The sequence below is a fragment of the Astatotilapia calliptera genome, chromosome 14 (genome assembly GCF_964374335.1).
Source record: "Astatotilapia calliptera chromosome 14, fAstCal68.1, whole genome shotgun sequence".
NCBI classification, from domain to species: Eukaryota; Metazoa; Chordata; class Actinopteri; order Cichliformes; family Cichlidae; genus Astatotilapia; species Astatotilapia calliptera.
Window position 1 is genome coordinate 29,080,241 of NC_137435.1, and position 25,674 is coordinate 29,105,914.

Genomic DNA, 25,674 nt, shown 5'->3' on the forward strand with positions numbered 1-25,674 from the left:
CAAAGTGAACCCGTCTTCCTTCATTAAATAGGTTCTTTTAGATGTTAAGGAGGAATTGACTTAACCAGGCTGGCGGAGAATGAAGACAACCGGACACCTGCAGCAGATGGGGGAATCAGTGAACTTTTATTGAGACAGAGACAACCTCTCAAAAACAGCTCACATCAAGAGATTCCCAATATTTGCTGTGAGGATGGGTATATATTCTCTAAAACTTACAGGAGGGGGTTGTGAGGACAGTGCCGCATTAGCAGAAAAACAACTCCATAAAAGGAAATCGGCCTTGGGTGTTCTAGTCTCTTCGCTTGCAGATATCTTGCACCTGCAGAATGAGGCGATCGCTTCTTATCGCTCTCAAGGCCAAAGTCGTGAGCACACAGTTGCACAGTAACTTTAAAGCTGTGAGCACATTTTTATTACACAGTTGCACAGTAACTTTAAAGCTGAACAATATTTAAAGCTGAATAATGTTTGATCAGATTATATTTTCTTCAAATCCCCCTTTTGACCCATCTTAAATGGGTCAACACACAAAAATAAGTAACATTCAAAGGAACACAGAGACGTGTCGAAGCCTGGCTCGAAAAACTCCTCGGGTCTTATCATTTGTATTTATCTGTCATTGCAGATGAGGAGAAAAGAGTCCAGGCACCACCCTGCCCAGGGGTCGGCTGCAAGCAGTCTCGGTTCCCGATGAAAGCAGTAACAGCTGTCCTGCACACACGGATACAACGAGTTAGTGCAACCAGGGTAGTGACACAAAATTAACAGTTCCTGTAACTCAGCAACCAAAAAGCATAAGTAATGATAAAAATGTGGAGAGTACAGAGTATACTATAATAATGAGAGATATAAACGTGAAAATGTGAAAGAATAAATCAACTGTAAAATAAACTCAGAACGGTAACTGCTAAGGACATTCAAAAGTGAATATGGTAAAATGTGAGGAATGGGTGTGGAATAAAACAATTCATATCCATTTGTGGGAGTACATATTCGCTCAGGCTTAAGTCCGGAGACCCTGAGAACATCGCTTAACCCTCACAACCCGACCAGACACAGTTCAACCAGATATATCCTTCAATAGGAATTGGGTGAGGGAAACAATTAATAACAAACCTAATACAAAACACCACAGAGAAACAACCATTCTAGAAGCATTTAAACAAGAGAAAGACGATAATGTTCGTCACCCTCACGATCAGAGTTTTCATCATCCGTTGGCGAGGAGGTGGGAAGTTGACTAGCCAATAAAGGCATCTGCCGGGCGAGATCCTTATCCTCAGGAGTGAAAGCTGTAACAATCAGTCTCTGGAAGAGGGATCGAATGCATGGAATACAACAGCAACCGCAGGTGACTAGGATAGCAACAAAAACTGAGATGGAAACTAGGATGGAAGCTACAAGGGCCTTATATTTGCCAAACATGTTAAGCCAAGAGTCCCACATGGCAGTATCAACGCCCGAGTGTTCCTTCATTTTAACAGTAAGAGCTGTGAGACCAGTAATAGCTTTAGTGAGGGAACCATCAGGAGCTGTGTTATTGGGGATATAGGTACAGCACTCCTGACCAAAAAGGCTGCAGACTCCGCCTTTTTCTGCGAGGAGAAAATCCGTTGCGACCCTGTTTTGGAAAGCCATTAGGGAAGTGGCAGATAACTGTGCATGCACAGCTTCAAAACCATCTCGAGTGTAATTAGCCAACAGTTGCACATTAAAGTGAATGTAGTTAATTCTGTCTACATTCGCATTTATTTCAACCATCCAAAGTATCGAGGCCCATCCTGCTTTAACCTGGTCTCGCAGTTTATATTCATCGGGGACCCCACGGGGTATACCTACAGCATCAATATAGGTTGGATTATGAGCTGAACCTGGGATTAGAGAACGTTTAGAGCGGCGTTCAGAGGAGGATGGGAGGCTAACTTCGTGTACTTCTATAGAGAGATCCACTGGAGTGACTAAAACAGGTAAAATAAGAGTTATGAGAGCGCAAAGACCTGACGCATCCCGAGGGAAACCATCATATAACTTGTTATTGCCACACCACCACCACAAATCAGCCCTAGCCGTAGGTCGGAAGTTTGGTTTCATAACAGTCATCTCAGTGCACCAAGAAGAGTTCAAGCTACCTAGTTTTACTGCATTGCCAGTCAGGTTAATACAAGTGAAATTGTTCACAGCTACATCTGAAGAAAAGAAAGGTGGTTTATTAGAGACTGAGCGTTGAGTTTTAGGAAAGTGATTTTCCAGATATGAGCAATGACCTCGTTTTGTATTGTTCATAAGATGCAGGAGGCATGCACTATTGACTGGCGCCGGTACAACTCGTAAAGTGGGGCGGGCTCCCATACATACTATGCAGTCGGAAGCCGTCGTGTCAGCAGCTTGTTCAGCTAGTAGTAACCAGTTGTTTGTTGCTCCAGAAATACCGGTTAGAATTTGGAAGAGGTCATCTTTAGACATTTTATTTGTGTCTACAATGCGTATTCGGCCATTTCTCCCCCCGTTTGTATATGTCACCGGAGGGCCATTAAAGGTGGGATTATCATCTTTAACTACAGAGCTTGGAACTGCAGCAACGCTAGGGCATATTTCCATTTGCCAATACAGGGCGGTGCGATCAGTCCAAGGGGCAATTATAAATTGTTGACAGGAGGTCAAGGCCAGATCCTTTAGGGTAAAAATTAAGCCTGAAAGATCCGGTTTTTTTGCTATTCTGAGCATATTTTGGTTTCTCCAGTGCAAAGCCTGACCCCTAGAGTACTTTGACCAATCCAGGTCCGTTTCTGACACTAAACTGGACCACTTCCACTGATGCCAACCTCCCAGGGTTATATACCACACTGAGGAGGAGAGATGTACTGCCAGGTTAAAAAGATCCCCCCCTTGGTCTTTGGTGACGGGAGTGACTGGGAAGCTAGCGAAATCTATTTCAACTACCCAACTTTTATTGTTGGGGACACAAAGAGTAATCATTCTAGTCGTGCTTGGGGTACAGGAGGTAACCGTGTCTCGTTTCTTTCTAACTGGATCGGGCGTGGGCAAAACTGGAGAGGAAGTGGTGGGCAAGACCCTAGGGGCTACATTTGTCAGATTGGAACTTTCAGAAAGGGGCGAAGCTTTTGAACTTGAAGGTGTCAGAAGTGTCGGGGGCCCTTCACAGATCAGGATTATGCCAATGGGAATGAGACCCAGGGCCAGGAAGGAAACAAAGACGCAACATCTTTGCCTGCCTGTCATTTCAGGGGGAAAGGGCCAAGACATGTTTACTTAGCTTGGATGTCGTCCAATAGAGGATGATGGGGCAGAGAAAGGTGGTCCAGTTCCCCCCACCTCGCCAAGGGCGTGTTCTAGGAGTTAAAGAGCAACAAAAAGTATCAGTGACACAACTTTAAATGAGCTTTCAGCGGTTAAAACTATTGCAATGTAAAATGTAAATCTTAAAAACTCAAGCCAATATAAAAGCAAAGTCATAAAAGATGTTAAAAATAAAAAAATAAAAATGTTTAGTTCAGTGTGAAGAACACCCCCTTTTGTAACCAGCCGGCTTGTAGGTTGAGCTTTGGCTCCCTCAAGTGGTTGGTGATGCTGTTGCAGCCCCTTCTGACAGGTCCTTCTGCACCTCTCTCAAGGTTCTTCCTGGTTCGGTGGCAGCAGCGCACTGTGTGTAATGAAACCAGGTGTCACCTTTACCTTCGAGCCTGACAGCGTGGGAGGTCCGCTCTGTTATGCGGTAAGGGCCTGTCCAGCGAGGCTCAGCCCACTTTCTCTTTGTGACTTTCAGGAGGACGTAGTCCATTCCAGGTGTAGCCGCCTCTTTCAGCTCTTGCTGGTTTCTTTCAGCGACCTGTGAGGAATACTGGGCAACAAAACTGCGGAGCATGTTATAATATGTCCTCGGATCGAGGTCTGAATCAGCTTCATCCGACATTAACAGGCGAGAGGAGGGGCCAGGAAAAGGCCTGCCATGCTCCAACTCAAATGGAGTGTAACCAGAGGTTTGATTTACTGAGCATCTTATGGACATTAATGCAAGAGGCAATGCTTTAACCCAATCTAATTTGGTCTGTGCACAGATTTTAGCCAATTTAGTTTTTAGAGTTTGATTCATCCTTTCCACTTTCCCCTGGGACTGGGGGTGGTAAACTGAGCCAAACTTATGTTTCAAACCTAATGCGGCTTCAACCCTCTGCAGATCGTGGTTCCTGAAATGTGAACCATTGTCCGACCTTATGACCTCGGGAAACCCATGCTGTGGTATATAATGATTAATCAGACACTTCACCACAGTTCTACTGTTTTCACTTGCTGTCGGCCAGGCTTCTGGCCAACCTGAAAATGCATCCACAGCCACCAGCAGGTACCTGTAACTACCTACTCTGTCCACCATGTCTGTGTAATCAATGATTATTTCTTTCCCTAGGCAAAGTGGGATGGGGAAGTACCCTGCTATTGGCTTGAAGGCGGGCTTGATTCCAAATTGGTTGCACTCCTTACAGGTTTTAACCATGTATTTTGTCATGTCTTTTAAATAAGGGTGCCACCAGACGGCTAAATTTCTCATCATTTGTGCAGGTCCCACATGCCCCACTCCATGTGCCTCTTCCATTGCTGTCTGTCTGACCCCTGGCGGTAGAATGGGCCTTCCATCTGGGCCACGCCAGACGTCTGTGTTTGTGGCCCCTCTTGTTACCCATAATGATTTTTCCTGGGGGCTGGCTTTGTCCTGTAACTCTCTGATTGTGGCTAGGCCTAGTTGTATGGGTGGTCTTTCTGGAGGGGGTGTGGCTTCTGGGTCCATTACCATAATCAGGGAGGGTAAGTAACCAGCTGTCTGCTTAGCTACTAAGTCGGCCTGTTTGTTACCTAATGCCACTAAATCCAATCCGGCACTGTGTCCTTTGCATTTTACCACTGCCACCTTAACAGGTAACAACAGTGCTTCCGCTAATTCCCTCATTTCCATCTCATGTTTAATAGGCTTTCCGCTGGCTGTCAAAAAACCAGCTCTTAGCCACTGCTTGAGCTCCACATGCACTGCTCCCACAGCATAAGCTGAATCACTGTATATATTCACTTTCTGTCCCTTTCCCATCCTTAAGGCTTCAATCACCGCTCTCAGTTCAGCTCTCTGTGCAGACTGTTGTCCTGTCAACTGCTCTGCCTTCACTGTTTTCCATCTCATGTCTGTCTGTTCCACTATTGCCCATGCAGCCTTCAACATTCCACTTTCAGTTCTGAAACAACATCCATCTGTGAACCAATCTTTTTCTGCATCCATTAGAGGTTCTGCCTGCAAATCTGGCCTGATTTTCTCCTGTACCTGCACAACCTCTTCACACATATGTGGTTCCCCCGATCCCATGTGATCAGCCATGTTTATGCCTTCATGTGAGTAGGTGATGTGTGGTGCTTCCAAAATGGTACTGAGGCGTCTCTGCCTGAGTGAAGTGAGTGTGAAGGCCTGTGAGGAGACGTAGGCCACCACACTGTGTGATGTCAAAATTTTTAGTGGGTGGTTCATCACTATGTGTGCTGTTTTCTGAATGATTTTTGCAAGTCCAGAAACGTGTTGTGTGCACGGTGGGTGGCGTTTTTCAGTGTTGTCAAGCATTACGCTTACATATGTCAACACTTTTCTCTCTCCCCCTTTTTTCTGGAACAGGATACCATTAATATGGGTTCCAGTTCCAGAAACATCAAGATGAAAAGGCAAAGCATAATCCGGCACAGCAAGGTCAGAGGCCACAGAAAGCTGTTGTTTTAACTTTATAAACGCCTGTTCTGTTTCTGTAGTCCATGAGAGGGGAGCGGAGAGGTTTCTCATGCCTTGTTCATTTACCAAAGCGCGCAAAGGGGAAGTAAGGCCAACATAGTCTGGGACATAGGTCCTGCTGTAACCAGTCAGGCCCAAAAATGACAACATGTCTTTTACAGTTAGAGGTTTTGGATGGTGCAAAATGGAGTTCCTGTGTTCTGGGGACAAGGAAATACCGGACTGTGAGACCATGCGGCCTAGAAAAGAAACCTGTTTTCTTGCAATCTGTAGTTTGTTTTTGCTCACTTTAAAACCTGTGTTGGCCAGGTGTTGAAGTACCACTCTGGTGGCCTCCAAACAGATGTCAGCCGTGGGAGCAGACAGCAAAAGGTCATCCACATATTGTATTAACATACAGTCAGATGGTAGTGGGCAGGTTTGTAAAAGTTCTTTCAAACACTGATTAAACAGACCTGGGGAGAGGGCAAATCCCTGTGGTAAGCGAGTGTAACGCCATTGTCGGCCTCTAAATGTAAATGAGAAAATGTCACGCAGTGACTCACGAAGTGGGAGGCAGAAAAAGGCATTAGCCAAGTCAATGCAGGTGAACCAGGCATGAGATGGTGGGAGGTTGGTCAAGGCAACATAAGGATTAGGCACAGGCAAAGTAGGAGTGCCAAGTAAGGCATTAATCCTTCTCAAATCATGTGCCATTCTGAACTTCCCCGTGCCTTTTTTCTCAACGGGTAGGATGGGCGTGTTCCACTTAGAGCAGGAGGGCTCCAGGACACCGGCAGTGACCAAACCAGAAATTGTTTCTGCAATCCCAGCCTCAGCCTCCGGTTTGTGTGGGTACTGAGGCTGCCACAAAGGGGTAGCAGATGACAGTTGAAAAGAGACTGGCTCCACATCAACTAAACCTACATCTGTGGGTCCAAGGGACCACAAACAATCTGGAAGAGAGTCGAGTAAAGGCGCAGCATCACAGTGGTCTGTGTGTTCTCTGCCATGTGACCCGCTGACCACTCTATGTTGCAGTGTTGAGGAATTAAAGCAATCATTTAAAATTTGGTATGTGTTGGTAGATGGAGAAAACAAAACCTGTGGGAGTTTTGTAGGTGTCCAGTCAGTGGCCGCAAGGGAACGTTTAACCATTCCACCCAGCTCCTTAGCCTGGTGTCCAGGATGTAAGGCCAGTGACACATGGGGAGCTGCCTCATCAGACATCATGTACCACTGTAATTGATCTGTTGTAAGAGTAACCGCTGCTGCCACTCCCTCCGGTGCCGCAAAAATGCATGACATGTTCAAAGACCAAGCCCGCCCCTCACACTGCTCTTGGAACATGTGCTGGTACCAGGTGGTGTCATGCCTGTCATAAAACAGTGTAACATGAGGTGGGTCAGGGGGAGGGACATAAGGATGCAGGAGTGAGAGCCACGGCCGCCATTGCTGAAAAGCAGTCCAAACTCCTGGTTCAGCAGGTGTTTCAACTTCCAATAATGCCCAGTAGATGTCAGCAGAGTCCGCTAAACAGGAGGAGGGTTGCAGCAGAAACTGACCACCTCCCTCTGGCCCATTAGAACAGGGAAGCACAACACCAGTAGGGAGAGTCACAGTTAGGCCTTGTGAAGAGCAGAGTATTGTGGCTCCTAATTTAATCAACAAGTCTCTTCCCAGTAAATTCACAGGCGCCTGTTTTGAACAAACATAGCTGTGTAACAAAGTCTGATCTCCAACCGTTGTGGGGAGAGGCACGGTGTAAGGCAGAGTTTTAGGTTCCCCAGATATGCCCACCACTGTAGTCACTCTGTCAGTAAGTCTTTCACGAGCAACATCCTTAATGGTGGAGTACGTAGCTCCAGTGTCCACTAAAAAGCTGCTTCTTCTTTTATCTACAGTTACGGACAGCATAGGGTCCGCCGTTGTCCCTTCACTGTCCTGGGCAGTCTGTGGGGTGTCCTATAGCTGGGGACCACCCTCGTAGTACTCCCACCCCATCACAGGCATCTGTGGGGCCGGGGGCACTTCAACTAAAGCACCACGAGGTCCACCTCTGTGGCCAGGATGCTGATAGGGCCCACCACGGGCTCCCCTGCCTCTTCCAGCAGCCGGGTTCAAAGGGCACGCTTTAGCCCAGTGTCCAGGTTGTCCACACCGGAAACAAACATACATCTGGCCTCCCCTACCACCTCCCATCTGACCTCTTCCCCTGAAACCACCTCTGTTTCCTCCAAATGGGGAACCTCTCTGCCCATAAGGGGCCGGTGAGTGATAAGCACCATACTGGGGGGGCTGTGGATCAGCTGGCCACGGGTTCGGATACAAATCAGGGGCAACTGGACCAGGAGGGGGAGCCGCAGCGGCCACAAGCTGCTTTTTAGGCTTGTCACCTTTTCCACCCAGGTCGTTTTTCGCTTTCTGCAGCTGAACCTTCAACAGTTGCAACTGTAAATCTTCGACGCTCTCCGCTTTATCATCAGACTTAATCTGCACTTTGTTAAGATTAAAAATCAAATGTTTCTTCCAGATTGCAAAGTCACAGTCCTGCAAATCAGGATTATCCTCCATTTTCTGGCTTACTGACTCCGGAATGCCCCTCAGCACCGCCCTTCTAAACCACATGCTCTGTGAACAAGTCCTACTGGGGTGATGACCTGTATGGTTCACCCAGTCTTCAACAGCCTGATTTAGATAATGGGTGGGATTTTGCTTTTCCTCCCATTTAAATTTCTGTAAGGTGCCTTGATTTTTGGGTGGGAATTGTTTGCGCAGGGCCGGTCCAATAAACCTCAAGGCCTGCATTAGTGGCACCTCGTTCTCATGCGTGGTAGTACCCGCATTTTGTTCCAGATCCGCTGCCTGAGATCGGGATGTGCACCTAGTTATAATAGCTCTAAAATCTCCCAGTGCGAGGTCCTGTCCAGCTGTGTATTTATCCAAACCAGCTAACCAGGCATTCCCTCCCTCCATTATGTCAGGGAGTTTGTCCACTAGGGCCTGGACATCTCCGAATGAATAAGGTTGATACACTGGTCTACGTTGCGCTTTAGTCTGGACCAGGGGAAACATGCCTGGAGGCTGAGGCACAGGGCCCTTAGATCTAGTCTGATATCCTAAACTGTGAGGGGTAGAGGGGGGTGTATTGTTAAGGTCACTGAGTTCATCATCAGTATCCTCAGTTTTTCCCCCGCCTGGTGGGGTAGCAGTGTCAGCAAAAACGTGGGCTAAACTCATCTGTGTTTCCGGATCCTGACGGCCCACCAAAGACATGTTAACTGTGACATTTGGTGAAGTGCCAGGCTCAGTTTTTGCAGTAGCGGTCAGATCTCCTTTAACAGCGACGGGAGTGCTGGCAAATGGGTTGGACCGGGAAAGAGGGGCTGACGCAACACGATTATTCACCTGGACCACTGACCTACGTTCATTTAAGCAGCTGCGTAATGCTGCTTCTAGATCAGTTAATTGTTGTTCAGTGGGTTCCTGTCTGTTCATTCGAACCGCAAATGGTGCGCTCGCAAATGGGTCAGTTAGGCCCTCAGATCCGGTTCCAGAACAATGGGAGATGGAAGAGGGGGCTCTACTACTAGCTGAGGGTGTCGCCGACAGAGAGGAGCTTCCTGGGCAAAAATGCTTGGTATCTATGGGAGTTGGAGCTACGGGCGGTTCTTCTCCAATAGTCATTATTCCACCAGAGATATTAAGTACCGGATATATGCCTGCCGAGGGAGGAGTCTGGACTGAGGCAGAATAGGGAGGTGGCTGAGACCTATTTTTCTTCATGTGTGGTTTTGCAGTTTCCCATAAACACACCCAGTGATTAAATTTAGCTTTGCGGCCTGCGTGCTTATCTGCTTCCTTTCTGTGTCTCACCCCGCTTATCACACCTGCACCTGCTGCTGCTGAGTTGGCTTCTTCCTCTTTCTCTTTTGCCTGCATAGCCTTATTCTGCCAAATTATTCCCCAATTACCACTACTCCCCTCATTCTTTCCCTTTTCTTTCATTAACCTTTCAGCTGTTTTCCTCAATGACTCTTTCTGCTTTTTTGCTTCTTTAGGCTGGTGTGTGGAGTTGATGACTGTCTCAACACATGTTAATTGTTCTCCCAATGTGCTAAGAATAACACCGGGACCCCAACCATCATCATTAGTTTGTCGATCTAATTCTCCATCCATTTTACTGTCAATGGAGGAGTGTTCTTTTATTGATTTTAAAGGAGAATTTGGGCCAGCTGGGTTTCTGCCTCTGTTAGGCACTAATCAGCTGGGGCGCTGCTTTAAAGGTGAGTCAGCACTGAAATATCCCTTCAGGTGTTACCAAGCTTCTACCAAACCGGAGTCTGGCGGGTAACCTTGCCTAGAGCTTCCTGATAGGGGTGCTAGTTGGTTGTCACCTTGTTCACACGTCTCATTCACACTTCATACATTACCTGCAGTCACTCATTACCCTCCTTATGTATGTAATAAATGTGTAAAAAAATTCTATGTGTGGTGTATTATTTTAACCAAAAGAGGAACCTAGTTCCTTTAATTGTGTAATCTGTGAACACGGAGAACCAAACTGTCCTGCCCAGTGTTCCACAGCAAGCATTCAGCGTGTATTTATGTGTGTCCAATATCAAACAGAACATCAAAACATTTAAAACACTAAAATCATCGGGGTTTTAAGAAGAGATCCGTTTTCTCCTATTGATCAAAGGGACCCCTCCTTTGGACTCCAACCAGTACTTCTCCTTTTAAGTTTTAGAGGATCTTTTCTAATAAAGTCCTCTGGGCCTTCCTAACCCTTCTGTAGTTTAGAGAATATTACTAAAAAATATTCTCAAGGCCTTTAACCTTTTAATTTGTTTAGAAAGGCGTTACTAATAAACCCTTTCAAGGTCCCAGACCTGCACTGAGGTATTTATCCGACACCGGAGAGCAACCCGTCGGCTGCAACCGTGGTCAGACCTCAGTTCACTCTTATCTTTATTCACTTATTCACTTATTTCTTATTCACTTATCTCTTATTCACTTGTCTGATTCTCAGCAAGCCTTAAGTAAGCCAGACAATTTTGGTTATGAATTACTAGGAGTTTGGACACTAAGTATTTTTATAATGTTCAATATAGCAGAAATAAAAGGTCTGCTTACCTTGTTTTTGTGTGCACACAGCTTTTGTCCAAACTCCGTTCACTCAGACCACGGCTGATGTCCTCCCCCCCGTTCCAGTTTGGCCTGGAGCGGATCCTGTTCGTGACGCCAATTGAAGGATATAAAAAAAACAACAACAGCAATAGAATAATATTAAACACAAAGTGAACCCGTCTTCCTTCATTAAATAGGTTCTTTTAGATGTTAAGGAGGAATTGACTTAACCAGGCTGGCGGAGAATGAAGACAACCGGACACCTGCAGCAGATGGGGGAATCAGTGAACTTTTATTGAGACAGAGACAACCTCTCAAAAACAGCTCACATCAAGAGATTCCCAATATTTGCTGTGAGGATGGGTATATATTCTCTAAAACTTACAGGAGGGGGTTGTGAGGACAGTGCCGCATTAGCAGAAAAACAACTCCATAAAAGGAAATCGGCCTTGGGTGTTCTAGTCTCTTCGCTTGCAGATATCTTGCACCTGCAGAATGAGGCGATCGCTTCTTATCGCTCTCAAGGCCAAAGTCGTGAGCACACAGTTGCACAGTAACTTTAAAGCTGTGAGCACATTTTTATTACACAGTTGCACAGTAACTTTAAAGCTGAACAATATTTAAAGCTGAATAATGTTTGATCAGATTATATTTTCTTCAAAACGCTGAAATGCTTGCACAAAAGCAGCAACAAGAGAAAATAAATGAAGACCTGCAGCGTAAGCTTCAAGAAATCACAAGAAGAAATGAGCAGTTAGAAAAGATGCACAAGGAAAAACAACAGCAAAATACAGACAAGTGCAATCTATTAAAAGAAATGGAGCAAAGATGCCAGAAACTTGAGAAGGAAGTTGAAGAAACAACCGATCAGTTGAGAACCCTCATCCTAGAGAAAAAAGTGGTCGTGGAAAAGCTCATGGAAAAGAAGAAAAAACGTTTCCGCTTCTTCTGGAGGAGGGACACTCCTGCTTTTTCTACTTTTTCTATTTTTTCTACTGCTGACGTCACCTCGTCTCCCTCCACCTCTGTTCCATCTTAATTTTCACCTCTCCTCTCCCCTTCTCTCCTAACACTTCTTCCCTCTCTCCTTCATCTTTTTTCACCCCAACCAGTCCCGGCAGTTGACTGCCCCTCGTGAGCCTGGTTCTGCCGGAAGTTTCTGCCCGTTTAAAGGCAGTTTTTCTTCCCCACTGTCGCCTAGTGCTTGCTCAGAGGGGATTGTTGGGGTTTTCTCTTTTCTTTTTTTTTCCCTTCTTATTACCATTTTCCTTTATTTACCGATTTGTTTTGTTTACTTTTCTTTTATGTTGTTTCTTTATTTACTTGTTTAACTTTTTTTCAACTTATGTAATAAACTAATAAACCAATTGAATTTATCCTCTGCGTATTTTACATCTAATCTTTAAAGAATATTTCCAAAACATTTTCAAACATCACGATCTGTCTTTTGTTTGCTTGTTAAAACCCCGTAAATGGTGGAGTAAAAACCCTGTGATATGGTTTAAAACATCAAAATAGACTAAACAACTAGTCTAAAACTAAGAGACACAGGATAAAGTTGGTGTGAAGGTTTCAGTCTGTGAATGAATCTAAGCACCATCACCTTAACTTTAAATTCATCTCTGTTACCCTCTTTGTGACTGAACTCTGACCGTGAGCACCACAGCCACTGCGCACCAGTCACACACACTTTAAATCCATCACAGTAAACCAGTTAGTTTACCTCAGTTTGTTTTGCAGCACATTTCACAACATGCAAAAGCATAATGTGCCATGTACAGACTCAAAATCTGATTTAAAAACATGAGGACTGACCTGTAAGCTTTACATTTACAGTTTATCACATACCACTGAGGTTCTTACCTGTAATTCTAAGCCCTCTTCTTCCTTTTCTGGTTTAAAACATCAAATTAGACTAAACAACTAGTCTAAAACCAAGAGACACTTAAATATTAAGTTAAACCTCTGGGGTTGCCGGACGCGCCGGCGCGTCAAAATCACATGACCAATTTAAGACGACACAGCTACAAGATGCAGCGATTCAGAGGCTGTATCCCAATTCAGGGTCTGCAGCCTTAAAGGCCGCATTTTAAGGCCGATTACGTCACCATGCCAGTCTCCTATTGCCAGAGGCTGAAGTGTGTGTGCAGTCACCAGGTGATAATCTGATATCGTCTACTTCCCCACTGATGTTAAGTAATATGAAAAAAATAATGAATCCCACCTTAGGCCGAATGTGTGACTCTCTTCGTAGTGGAAGAGAGAATGAATCTTCCCATCCGAATTCACGGCAATCAGTCTGTCAATCAAATCCTGTGGAGTAAAATGAGAGGCTTTGAACAAGAATGCACCGGATAGGGTGCAAAACGAAAACTGTGTGGAAATTTACAATGGGTAAGGTGGAGAACGTATATCAGTCTCAGTGTGAGAGGGTTTATTTGAATGCGTTTGAAGTAAAACAAATGGGTGGGTGGTGTTTGGAGGCCAAATAAAAAGTGCAAACATGCCCTCAGATGGATGACAAAAAAAAACTGCAGTGTGTGGAAAAGAAGAAGAAGAAAAACACTTACAGGTATGGAGGTTGGCATCTCCCTCAGGGTGTATTCGCTTTTGTTGGCCAAAGACTGTCGGCCCAGCAGTTGCCACACCGACTGGGAAGAGGAGAGGAGGTTGACCAAGTACAGGAAGGACTGAAGAGGAAAGTAAATACAGCAGCTGTTAGAGAGAAAAAATGTATTTGCTTTTAAAGACCATTGTGAATGCATTTGTGCACGTCATGGATTGATCAAATCCTAACACATAATAATAATATAACACTATTCAACTACAAACACTACCGATAATATGACAAATAATATCTGTAGTATTCAAAGCAAAACAAAATGTAAAAAGAATTTATGATTGCAAAGATAAAACATGGTTTACCACACTCTCAAAACTGAATAAGACATATATTCTGAGCAGAGTGGTTGAGCAGAAACCTATTGCAGCCTGAAGAATATTAAACTACAGGAAAGCTCCCTGCATTTTTCACTGGGTCTGGTAGAACAGGGAAAACATATCATCAAAAGCATCAAAGGAAAAAAAGAGAGACACTTGCACAAACGAGCTACAACTTAGATTATATTAAACAGCTTCAAAGAAACGTAAAGAAAAAAACAAGATACGATGGATTTTTTTTTCTAAAATAGAAATATCTATACTTTCATGTGTCTTCTGATGTTTCTGTGCATGTGTGAACTTATCTTCATATGTACTACCAAACCTCCTACTGTACTTAGCACAGATTAAAGCAAAGACTCGAGTTAATTCACCAAAGTGCTGGTGTGTGTATATTTAGTTTTCCTTTGACCTCAGCATATATGTATAACCCACTGATAAGGCAGACTTTAAAGTCGCCTGTGGCAGGACACAGTTTACACATCACTGGCTGTCCGTATTCACTTGGCTAGTCTCTCTGAGAGAGATGACTTGGCTGCTGTCAGAGGCCAAGCATCAGACACACACAGACAGGCTCACGCTGGAGCTTGTTGAAGCTTTCCTGAGAGAAATTCTGCCAAAAACATAACTAAAAATGCAGTCTTATGAAAGTAAGGCTTATTTGCCCAGACACCCATAAACCAATCAGCAAAAAGCCTTTCTTGTTAACAAAATCACTATTGCCAGTTTCTTAAATATGAATATTCACAAGTGAATTTTCTACATGGCTGCTGGTATCACAGCAACACATGGACCACTATTCTGAGTCCTGGGTTAATAATAATTGGAATCAATTTAATTTTAATCAATTTAAACACCTTTGTAACCAGTGAGCTAAAAACATGATGGAAAAGCAAAACTTCTAAGAGATCTGTGTCTGTACTATTATGTAGATATCTAAAAATTGGGGCATTGTGGGCTCCAGGAAGTTTCTCCTTCTCCCTCTCTCTCTCACACACACACGCACGCACATACATACAATACCTTAATGCAACTCCTATCTGTGGGGTCAATGGGAGTTGGTTTGGGACGGACCACTCTGATGTCGTCACTGCTGCACTCAAGAACAGACCATAGCTCTAGTACCAGGGCCCGAATAAAGCCTGAGACAGAACACGGAGAAATTTGTTGTACCAAACATTCATTTGAAATAGCAGCAACTAAAATTATTAACAGTGCTTTAATAAATAAACGACTGACTTTGTTATTGTGTGCAATCCTTTAAAGAAATCTGTCTTTGCATTGCTGGCACCGTTTTGATTGGAGGATTTGAATCTCAGGAAGGAAGGAATTTATAATGCCACTCCCTTTGATCCCATTTAATCTCTTCCCTGTTGCACTTTGGCCTGTCAGTAACTACATTTGAATTTTGCAGCTCAAGCTTGCACATAAAGGCTGGATAAAAACGTTAATGCAATCAAAATGTACGCAGCCCTCGCTGGAAAACTGGGGATACAGTACAGTACATAAATGATGAAGCAAAGACAAAACATTAGTGTCATGGAAGAAGAAATAGTCAGTGCATCACGGGAAGCTCCCAGCAATAAAACCTGCATTTGTATTGACACATAAACCTTAATTTGTGAGCAATTTTCAGTGTATTTCAGTTAAATTAACGAGACAAATATAACAAAAGGGATTTTATACTTAGAAGAAGAATATGAAATTGAAATATTAAACTAAGAAAACTATAAATACTGCAGTTCTAGAGTTACAGATATACAATTAAGCTTTGCATATCAGTGCTGTATAACCCAGGGAATGTACTTTTTTTTTTTTTATAATTGAATAGTAATGGAAATCATGAACTGTTTTTCAGAGGTCATAGATCAAATGAGCAGTAGAGTTTTTCTCACAGAATGGTTCTTTCACATAGAAAGCAGTGTGTGCTGCAGGTTTAGCAAATGGCCCATCATTTGTATCTCCAGTGTCTGTTGAAGTGTACAGTATCTGTGTGTGTGCATGACCGTCGGTGCTCTCTGCTCACTCGGGTTCAGAGGTACAGGGAGGAGGCTCAGCAGGAGTAGAGGCAGCTGCTTCATCACAAACATGCCAGGTGCAGGCGGTAAAGGCCCTTTCTGTTTCCTCTCAACCCTCCTGCCAAAGCCATAGAACTCTGCCGAGGTGAACCAGACAACACAATATAGACATTTTTCCCTGTTCCTACATGGAAACACAAGATCAAACGGGCATTTTTTTTTGGCATAAATATGTATATCATATCGGACTCAGTTTGTTCCTGTTATTGTTTTTGCACTGTACTTGTCATCCATTCCAGTGAAACGATGCAGAAGGTTGTAGGTTGTGCAATAGTGCCATCTAGAGGTGAAGTAACATCACACTGCCCGTGCTCTTGTCTCGTCACGGTGTTTGCGTGTTTCTCCCTCTCTGCACACTCATGGGAATGTGCTGTCAGGTAGGACTCAGCGTTATATTCACAATATGTGGAAAATATATTGATATTGAATGTTCAAATATGAGGATATGTATAATGTATAGGTTGACTTTGCTCTACCTACACTTCTGGCAGAGCAGCAGTTGCAATGCGAACACATAATTAAACGGCGTATTTATAGGAACAGATTTCTTGCCTATGGCAGACAAAGTGATTTTAAACGTGTAAAAGGTTTCATTCACAGATGATTTATTACTATCACACCCTGGAGACTTTATAAAGAGCACTGCTGCAAAAGCAGCCTAAACAAACTTGTACAGTAGGTCACGCTGGTTTAGTTTTTCATCAAAATGCTTTTTTTCTTTTACTATTATTTTTGAAAACGTTACAGCACTGGTGGACATTTCCTACCAAATAAGAACTAGACACTACTGTTATGTAGTGGTTAATTGGAAAACTGTTTTATCACGAATTTCTTATTTAGAAATAATTAAAATTTTATTTGATGTTTTTTTTTTTTTTGGATGGATACTGTTATTGCAGTGATGCTGTAATTAAACTGTCTTCACCCCAGTAGAATAATTGCATGACTCCATCACTGAAGTGGAGGGTTTGCTTTGGAGGGGAAACGCACAGTGTCTCTTTAGTAGCATGGTGGTTGGATCCCACATTTGTTTCTTATGTAACATTGTAAATAGCTGCTAAGACAGCATATCTATTGGACAAGCACATATTATACATACTTTGCACGTGCAGTATTTAATAGAAAGCAGTGTGTGCTGCAGGTTTAGCAAATGGCCCATCATTTGTAAGCTCTGTCTGGACTATATCACTTTTTGAGGTCATCCTTCTTTCTGTCAGTCTGCCTTTTTATCGATGGCACAAACATATGTCACATCATGGAACACATGAGTGCTCCACAGCCAGCGCTGCTCAACACAGCAGGGAACTGTTCTTGCGTGGGTAAAGTCATAGGAGAGAATAGGTTTCAGAACGCAGCGGTGCTGTTATAAGCGAAGGGCTGATAAGTAATCAGACTTCTTTTCCCATAACCAGTTGAGTCGCCCCTTCTAGCCAATAGAAAGAATGCAGGATTAAAATATTTGTTCACTAGCTTCATTTTTTGACCTCTTTTGACAAGAGTACGGTATTTCCTGGAGCCTTTTGCATATGGATAAACCTAGTATCAGTATACAACTGATATGTGAATCCATTTATCAAAAAAGAACGCCTCTTCTTACTCTTTCTTACCCAAACAAAAACGGTTTGACAAATACATTTCTCCCTAAGCTGCCTTAAGTCTCCTTTATACCGACAACACAAAAACAACAACAACAACTTATAATATAAGCCTTAAGCATCACAGCTGACAAGTGTTTGTTGTGTCCAAATAACTGCAATAGTACCTGAACTGTGCAGAGCCACAACTCCCGGAGCAGTTGCTGCCACCTGTGTCACCATCACCCCGTAGCCAAACTTCTCGCAGCTGCTCACCTACAGAAAACACACAGAAATCTCATACCCCTAGAAATATTTCAGCCTTTCACTATCACAGTTTTTGGTTATCAGGTAAAAAATGAATGAGAGTTTGGAAAAAGGATGGAAAAGGTTTAGGTCAAATGTAGTACTAATGTATCATAAAGGGAGATGTGTAAGTAAATCTGGGATTCTGGAAAGGCACAACATAATGTAGTTAAACATGCTGTGGAGAATTTAAATTGTAAATTGATATTGGAGTGTGCAGGCCCTTCATTAATTACAACACAATGCCACAACTAAAAATAGACAAAATATAATTACATTCCATAATTAAAGTGTAATGCCAAACTAGAGAAGCAATTACAATGGTGCGTAAACAATGGCAGTAAATTAAGCCCACGGGGGATCAGCTAAGGTTTGCAGCAAGCCTGAGTGTTTGTGTGTTTACAATTTGAATCTTAGACTCAGACCCTGTGACAAGGTCTGTGAAAACCACGTTTTTATGCCTGAAATACTACAGTACTACACTCCCACCAGATGAGCTCATGCAGCCTGTCACGAACCGGGACATACAACCATGACAAAACAGGAGATGCACACACAATTTATTGTGTTATTAATTTAGATCAACTGTGCTAATATAGTATACCAAAATGAAAACAATAACTCAAATTTCAGATATTTGAGGTTGTGCTGAAAATAATGGTGCCAAATAAGGCAAGAAAAACATATTTTAAAGGTGAAATATAGAGGTAAAATCAAAAATAGTCAAGAACGGCCAATTATACCCTGGACCACAGAGGGTTAAATTTGAAAACGGTTTAAAAAAAAACATCCCCATTCTAAAATGTCATGTGACAATCTGATTCATGAAGAGTGATGATGTCACAAGGACATGTGATGATGTCACAAGGACATGTGATGATGTCACAAGCACATGCCTTTGAGCCTTTGAAGTTTTTCTATAAATAGGGGTCAGGAGCAGCAAGTTTTAGTCAGTTTGTTCGCAGCCTTCAAACGTTCGACCAGAGCTATATTTGAAAGTATTTGTAAACCTCTGTAACATCACGCTCCAAAGCCCTGTGACGTTTCTGTGTTCTGTGACGTTGTCCCAAAGAAAGACCTTTAACACTAGGAAGGCCCAGGCTTCTACCTTTCTACCTTTAAAACCCGGAGAGCAGCCAAATGGCTGGTAGGCTTTTAGCTAAGCTTTAGCTTCAGGCAAGTGGAAGCTAAATTGGCTAGTCATTCATATGTAAATTGGGTTGTTACCTGGGAATTCTGGAGGGAGGGGAGTGGGGGTGTGTGGATGAGGGGGTGGGGGAGCTGCTAAAAGCGGTGAGCTTCCTTTTGTTTCATCTTGATGCATTCTCAATCATCCAGGGAAACAAATCTCCAAAAGTCACCAACTTGGAGTGTTTCAGTTTGCCATCTTAGGGAGAAATCAACACACATGGGTGTAGGTCCTTTGTTGCTGAGATTTATTGATAAAAACAGTACAAAAAATCAACCATTTGTACACATTTTTACAAATAATTATAAAAAGTGAGTGAGTACATTTCAACATTTTCAGCAATCACTCACAATCCTGGCACTGCCATGGTATCTGTAGTCTGCATTTACCACATGTGTATCTGTTGCAGTGAACACATCGCACAGTGGCATGATTGTTCTTGCAATTGTGTTTGACCTGACACATGGCTCTTTTTCCAGGGCTCGGTGTGGAGGGTTGTGTCAAAGGCAACTGTTCTTTTCTTGCCTTCTTCGCAGCTACATGAGAGTGAGCTAACTCCCTTGCAAGCTCCACCAGGAAGTCCACCCGTCTTTCCTTCGTCCCGGAGCATGCTTGATACAGCACATGTGCATTCAGTGCTGCCATGTCAATCATGTTATAAAACACGGCAACTGGCCAGCGCCGTGTTCCTCTGCGGACAGTGTACTCCCGAACCATCTGGTCCATCACATCCACGCCACACTTTGTTTTGTTGTAAAGGGTGACAGTGTTTGGCTTCCTTTTGGTAGTGTTATCAGTCTGAACCACGCCGTGCATGCTGCTAAGAATATAGACTGTCTTCTTCCGTTTGGCCGCATACGCCGTCAGCGTGGCAGCAGAGGTTGAAAACACCTAAGAAATAAGATAAATTGTTATTTCCATAGCACTTTTACACACAATGAAAGGGAGACAGGTCCCCACCTGTTCTTCACGCCACACTGTGCCATCTTTCGCTGTCTCAGTCCCCAAACAAGCTCTCTTTTTAGGTGGAGAAGCAGTCTCCTCATCTGCAGTGTGAACAAATTCAAATTGTGAGCAATGGGAAGGTCCAGTATCTCCTCCTTTTTCACATCGCTTTCACTTGCGCAAAAACTTCTTAGACGGAAAACCACCATCCTCGGCACAGTCAACAAGATTCGCAGGGAAATTCCTCAATCCACTAGACAGACAGATCGCAATGAATTCACCACTCAGGTATGTTGCAGGTCTTTTCTGGTTCTATGTTTATGTGTTTCATTGTGTGTAAAAGTGCTATGGAAATAACAATTTATCTTATTTCTTAGGTGTTTTCAACATCTGCTGCCACGCTGACGGCGTATGCGGCCAAATGGAAGAAGACAGTCTATATTCTTAGCAGCATGCACGGCGTGGTTCAGACTGATAACACTACCAAAAGGAAGCCAAACACTGTCACCCTTTACAACAAAACAAAGTGTGGCGTGGATGTGATGGACCAGATGGTTCGGGAGTACACTGTCCGCAGAGGAACACGGCGCTGGCCAGTTGCCGTGTTTTATAACATGATTGACATGGCAGCACTGAATGCACATGTGCTGTATCAAGCATGCTCCGGGACGAAGGAAAGACGGGTGGACTTCCTGGTGGAGCTTGCAAGGGAGTTAGCTCACTCTCATGTAGCTGCGAAGAAGGCAAGAAAAGAACAGTTGCCTTTGACACAACCCTCCACACCGAGCCCTGGAAAAAGAGCCATGTGTCAGGTCAAACACAATTGCAAGAACAATCATGCCACTGTGCGATGTGTTCACTGCAACAGATACACATGTGGTAAATGCAGACTACAGATACCATGGCAGTGCCAGGATTGTGAGTGATTGCTGAAAATGTTGAAATGTACTCACTCACTTTTTATAATTATTTGTAAAAATGTGTACAAATGGTTGATTTTTTGTACTGTTTTTATCAATAAATCTCAGCAACAAAGGACATACACCCATGTGTGTTGATTTCTCCCTAAGATGGCAAACTGAAACACTCCAAGTTGGTGACTTTTGGAGATTTGTTTCCCTGGATGATTGAGAATGCATCAAGATGAAACAAAAGGAAGCTCACCGCTTTTAGCAGCTCCCCCACCCCCTCATCCACACACCCCCACTCCCCTCCCTCCAGAATTCCCAGGTAACAACCCAATTTACATATGAATGACTAGCCAATTTAGCTTCCACTTGCCTGAAGCTAAAGCTTAGCTAAAAGCCTACCAGCCATTTGGCTGCTCTCCGGGTTTTAAAGGTAGAAAAGCCAAATGGCTGGGCTCTGGGCCTTCCTAGTGTTAAATGCGATAAATAGCCTAAACGTTTTCGTTTATGACTAGTTTACCGTGTTATGACTGTGAACAGGGGGGAAGTCGCGCAAGAGAAATGTCGACCAAAACAATTGCAAGTAAGCCAAAGTCAGTTCCTAAAAGTCAACCCGCAGGTGTTTCCACCACCATCAGACCCTCCACTTCTGTAAGACCTCCATTAAGAATAACTGATGCAAAGAAAACCGCTCGGGTGGGAAAAACTCAGAATGGAAGACCGGCAGCTGTGAAACAGCCCCCGAAGAGGGATATGAAAAAGAATGTGGACAGTAAACTGGTCAGCTTAATTACAAATGAAATTGTATACAGTGGAGCGACTGTGTCATTTGATGACATCGCAGGGCAGGATCTGGCAAAGCAAGCACTTCAAGAAATTGTCATCCTTCCTGCCTTAAGACCTGATCTCTTTACTGGTCTGAGAGCTCCTGCACGTGGCTTGCTTTTATTTGGCCCACCAGGAAATGGGAAGACCATGCTCGCCAAAGCAGTTGCTGCAGAGTCTAATGCAACATTCTTCAACATCAGTGCTGCTAGTTTGACCTCCAAATATGTGGGAGAAGGCGAGAAGCTCGTACGAGCACTCTTTGCAGTTGCAAGAGAGAGACAGCCCTCAGTAATCTTCATCGATGAAGTGGACGGCTTGCTCTGTCAAAGGAGGGAGGGGGAGCACGACGCCTCTCGCCGTTTAAAAACTGAGTTCCTCATTGAGTTTGACGGGTTGCAGTCAGGAAAGGATGACAGAGTACTTGTAATGGGAGCAACGAACAGGCCCCAGGAGCTCGATGAAGCAATATTAAGGCGCTTTGCAAAAAGAGTATATGTGACCTTACCCGATGAGAAGACAAGATTTACGCTGCTGAAAAATCTTTTGGGAACGCACGGGAGTCCACTGAGCCAAGACGAACTGTCCTGTCTTGCAAAAGTGACTGAAGGATATTCAGGGAGCGATTTGACAGCATTAGCCAAAGATGCTGCACTTGGCCCAATAAGAGAGTTGGCACCAGAACAAGTCCGTGTTATAGCTGCTGCTGAGGTGCGCAACATTAAGATAAAAGACTTTGAGGATTCTCTGAAGCAAATCAAACCAACTCTTAGTCCAGCAACTCTTAACATGTACACCAAATAGAACAAAGATTTTGGTGGTCCTTCTTCAATAAATCCAAATCCAGTCAGGCTGGATGAAACAGAGTGCAAAAATAAAGAGCTTCTTCAAGAGAAAGAGCAACAGGAAAAAGAAAAAAAACGTATTCTCCAGGACTTGGAGAGAAGAAATCTACAACTGAACAAATTAATACAATGAAGGACAGAACACCTGAACTGGAAGGAGAAGTATTGGAAAAACGATGTTCAAAGATGCAGCGTAGGATCAATGAAATGGCGAAAAAACACTCAGAGGTCATTAATGAGATGTTGTTGAACTCAGACAACTTGAAGTGTGAAAACGCTGAAATGCTTGCACAAAAGCAGCAACAAGAGAAAATAAATGAAGACCTGCAGCGTAAGCTTCAAGAAATCACAAGAAGAAATGAGCAGTTAGAAAAGATGCACAAGGAAAAACAACAGCAAAATACAGACAAGTGCAATCTATTAAAAGAAATGGAGCAAAGATGCCAGAAACTTGAGAAGGAAGTTGAAGAAACAACCGATCAGTTGAGAACCCTCATCCTAGAGAAAAAAGTGGTCGTGGAAAAGCTCATGGAAAAGAAGAAAAAACGTTTCCGCTTCTTCTGGAGGAGGGACACTCCTGCTCTTTCTACTTTTTCTATTTTTTCTACTGCTGACGTCACCTCGTCTCCCTCCACCTCTGTTCCATCTTAATTTTCACCTCTCCTCTCCCCTTCTCTCCTAACACTTCTTCCCTCTCTCCTTCATCTTTTTTCACCCCAACCAGTCCCGGCAGTTGACTGCCCCTCGTGAGCCTGGTTCTGCCGGAAGTTTCTGCCCGTTTAAAGGCAGTTTTTCTTCCCCACTGTCGCCTAGTGCTTGCTCAGAGGGGATTGTTGGGGTTTTCTCTTTTCTTTTTTTTTCCCTTCTTATTACCATTTTCCTTTATTTACCGATTTGTTTTGTTTACTTTTCTTTTACGTTGTTTCTTTATTTACTTGTTTAACTTTTTTTCAACTTATGTAATAAACTAATAAACCAATTGAATTTGTCCTCTGCGTATTTTACATCTAATCTTTAAAGAATATTTCCAAAACATTTTCAAACATCACGATCTGTCTTTTGTTTGCTTGTTAAAACCCCGTAAATGGTGAAGTAAAAACCCTGTGATATGGTTTAAAACATCAAAATAGACTAAACAACTAGTCTAAAACTAAGAGACACAGGATAAAGTTGGTGTGAAGGTTTCAGTCTGTGAATGAATCTAAGCACCATCACCTTAACTTTAAATTCATCTCTGTTACCCTCTTTGTGACTGAACTCTGACCGTGAGCACCACAGCCACTGCGCACCAGTCACACACACTTTAAATCCATCACAGTAAACCAGTTAGTTTACCTCAGTTTGTTTTGCAGCACATTTCACAACATGCAAAAGCATAATGTGCCATGTACAGACTCAAAATCTGATTTAAAAACATGAGGACTGACCTGTAAGCTTTACATTTACAGTTTATCACATACCACTGAGCAGTTCTTACCTGTAATTCTAAGCCCTCTTCTTCCTTTTCTGGTTTAAAACATCAAATTAGACTAAACAACTAGTCTAAAACCAAGAGACACTTAAATATTAAGTTAAACCTCTGGGGTTGCCGGACGCGCCGGCGCGTCAAAATCACATGACCAATTTAAGACGACACAGCTACAAGATGCAGCGATTCAGAGGCTGTATCCCAATTCAGGGTCTGCAGCCTTAAAGGCCGCATTTTAAGGCCGATTACGTCACCATGCCAGTCTCCTATTGCCAGAGGCTGAAGTGTGTGTGCAGTCACCAGGTGATAATCTGATATCGTCTACTTCCCCACTGATGTTAAGTAATATGAAAAAAATAATGAATCCCACCTTAGGCCGAATGTGTGACTCTCTTCGTAGTGGAAGAGAGAATGAATCTTCCCATCCGAATTCACGGCAATCAGTCTGTCAATCAAATCCTGTGGAGTAAAATGAGAGGCTTTGAACAAGAATGCACCGGATAGGGTGCAAAACGAAAACTGTGTGGAAATTTACAATGGGTAAGGTGGAGAACGTATATCAGTCTCAGTGTGAGAGGGTTTATTTGAATGCGTTTGAAGTAAAACAAATGGGTGGGTGGTGTTTGGAGGCCAAATAAAAAGTGCAAACATGCCCTCAGATGGATGACAAAAAAAAACTGCAGTGTGTGGAAAAGAAGAAGAAGAAAAACACTTACAGGTATGGAGGTTGGCATCTCCCTCAGGGTGTATTCGCTTTTGTTGGCCAAAGACTGTCGGCCCAGCAGTTGCCACACCGACTGGGAAGAGGAGAGGAGGTTGACCAAGTACAGGAAGGACTGAAGAGGAAAGTAAATACAGCAGCTGTTAGAGAGAAAAAATGTATTTGCTTTTAAAGACCATTGTGAATGCATTTGTGCACGTCATGGATTGATCAAATCCTAACACATAATAATAATATAACACTATTCAACTACAAACACTACCGATAATATGACAAATAATATCTGTAGTATTCAAAGCAAAACAAAATGTAAAAAGAATTTATGATTGCAAAGATAAAACATGGTTTACCACACTCTCAAAACTGAATAAGACATATATTCTGAGCAGAGTGGTTGAGCAGAAACCTATTGCAGCCTGAAGAATATTAAACTACAGGAAAGCTCCCTGCATTTTTCACTGGGTCTGGTAGAACAGGGAAAATATATCATCAAAAGCATCAAAGGAAAAAAAGAGAGACACTTGCACAAACGAGCTACAACTTAGATTATATTAAACAGCTTCAAAGAAACGTAAAGAAAAAAACAAGATACGATGGATTTTTTTTTCTAAAATAGAAATATCTATACTTTCATGTGTCTTCTGATGTTTCTGTGCATGTGTGAACTTATCTTCATATGTACTACCAAACCTCCTACTGTACTTGGCACAGATTAAAGCAAAGACTCGAGTTAATTCACCAAAGTGCTGGTGTGTGTATATTTAGTTTTCCTTTGACCTCAGCATATATGTATAACCCACTGATAAGGCAGACTTTAAAGTCGCCTGTGGCAGGACACAGTTTACACATCACTGGCTGTCCGTATTCACTTGGCTAGTCTCTCTGAGAGAGATGACTTGGCTGCTGTCAGAGGCCAAGCATCAGACACACACAGACAGGCTCACGCTGGAGCTTGTTGAAGCTTTCCTGAGAGAAATTCTGCCAAAA

The 25,674-nt window shown here is 43.2% G+C and overlaps 1 protein-coding gene, 1 long non-coding RNA gene and 1 pseudogene across 3 annotated transcripts; 1 reads left to right on the top strand and 2 right to left on the bottom strand.

Annotated features, from left to right (window-relative positions):
• Positions 1 to 400: 400 nt before the first annotated feature.
• Positions 401 to 11,557, bottom strand: LOC113020575 (uncharacterized). Its single transcript, XM_080288814.1, has 2 exons — positions 11,120 to 11,557; positions 401 to 10,990 (listed from the first exon to the last, which is right to left on the bottom strand). Exon 2 carries the CDS (start codon positions 9,935 to 9,937, stop codon positions 7,724 to 7,726), a length of 2,214 nt encoding a protein of 737 aa, XP_080144940.1. The 5' UTR covers positions 9,938 to 10,990; positions 11,120 to 11,557; the 3' UTR covers positions 401 to 7,723.
• A 7,642-nt stretch (positions 11,558 to 19,199) lies between these two features.
• On the bottom strand, positions 19,200 to 20,745 carry LOC145420086 (uncharacterized). The gene is made up of 2 exons (XR_013901369.1): positions 19,936 to 20,745; positions 19,200 to 19,866 (listed from the first exon to the last, which is right to left on the bottom strand). It is a non-coding gene; the product is annotated as an uncharacterized LOC145420086 (long non-coding RNA).
• A 582-nt stretch (positions 20,746 to 21,327) lies between these two features.
• On the top strand, positions 21,328 to 25,325 carry LOC145420061 (spastin pseudogene; annotated as a pseudogene). Its single transcript, XR_013901353.1, has one exon. The product of XR_013901353.1 is annotated as a spastin pseudogene (transcript).
• Positions 25,326 to 25,674: the final 349 nt, after the last annotated feature.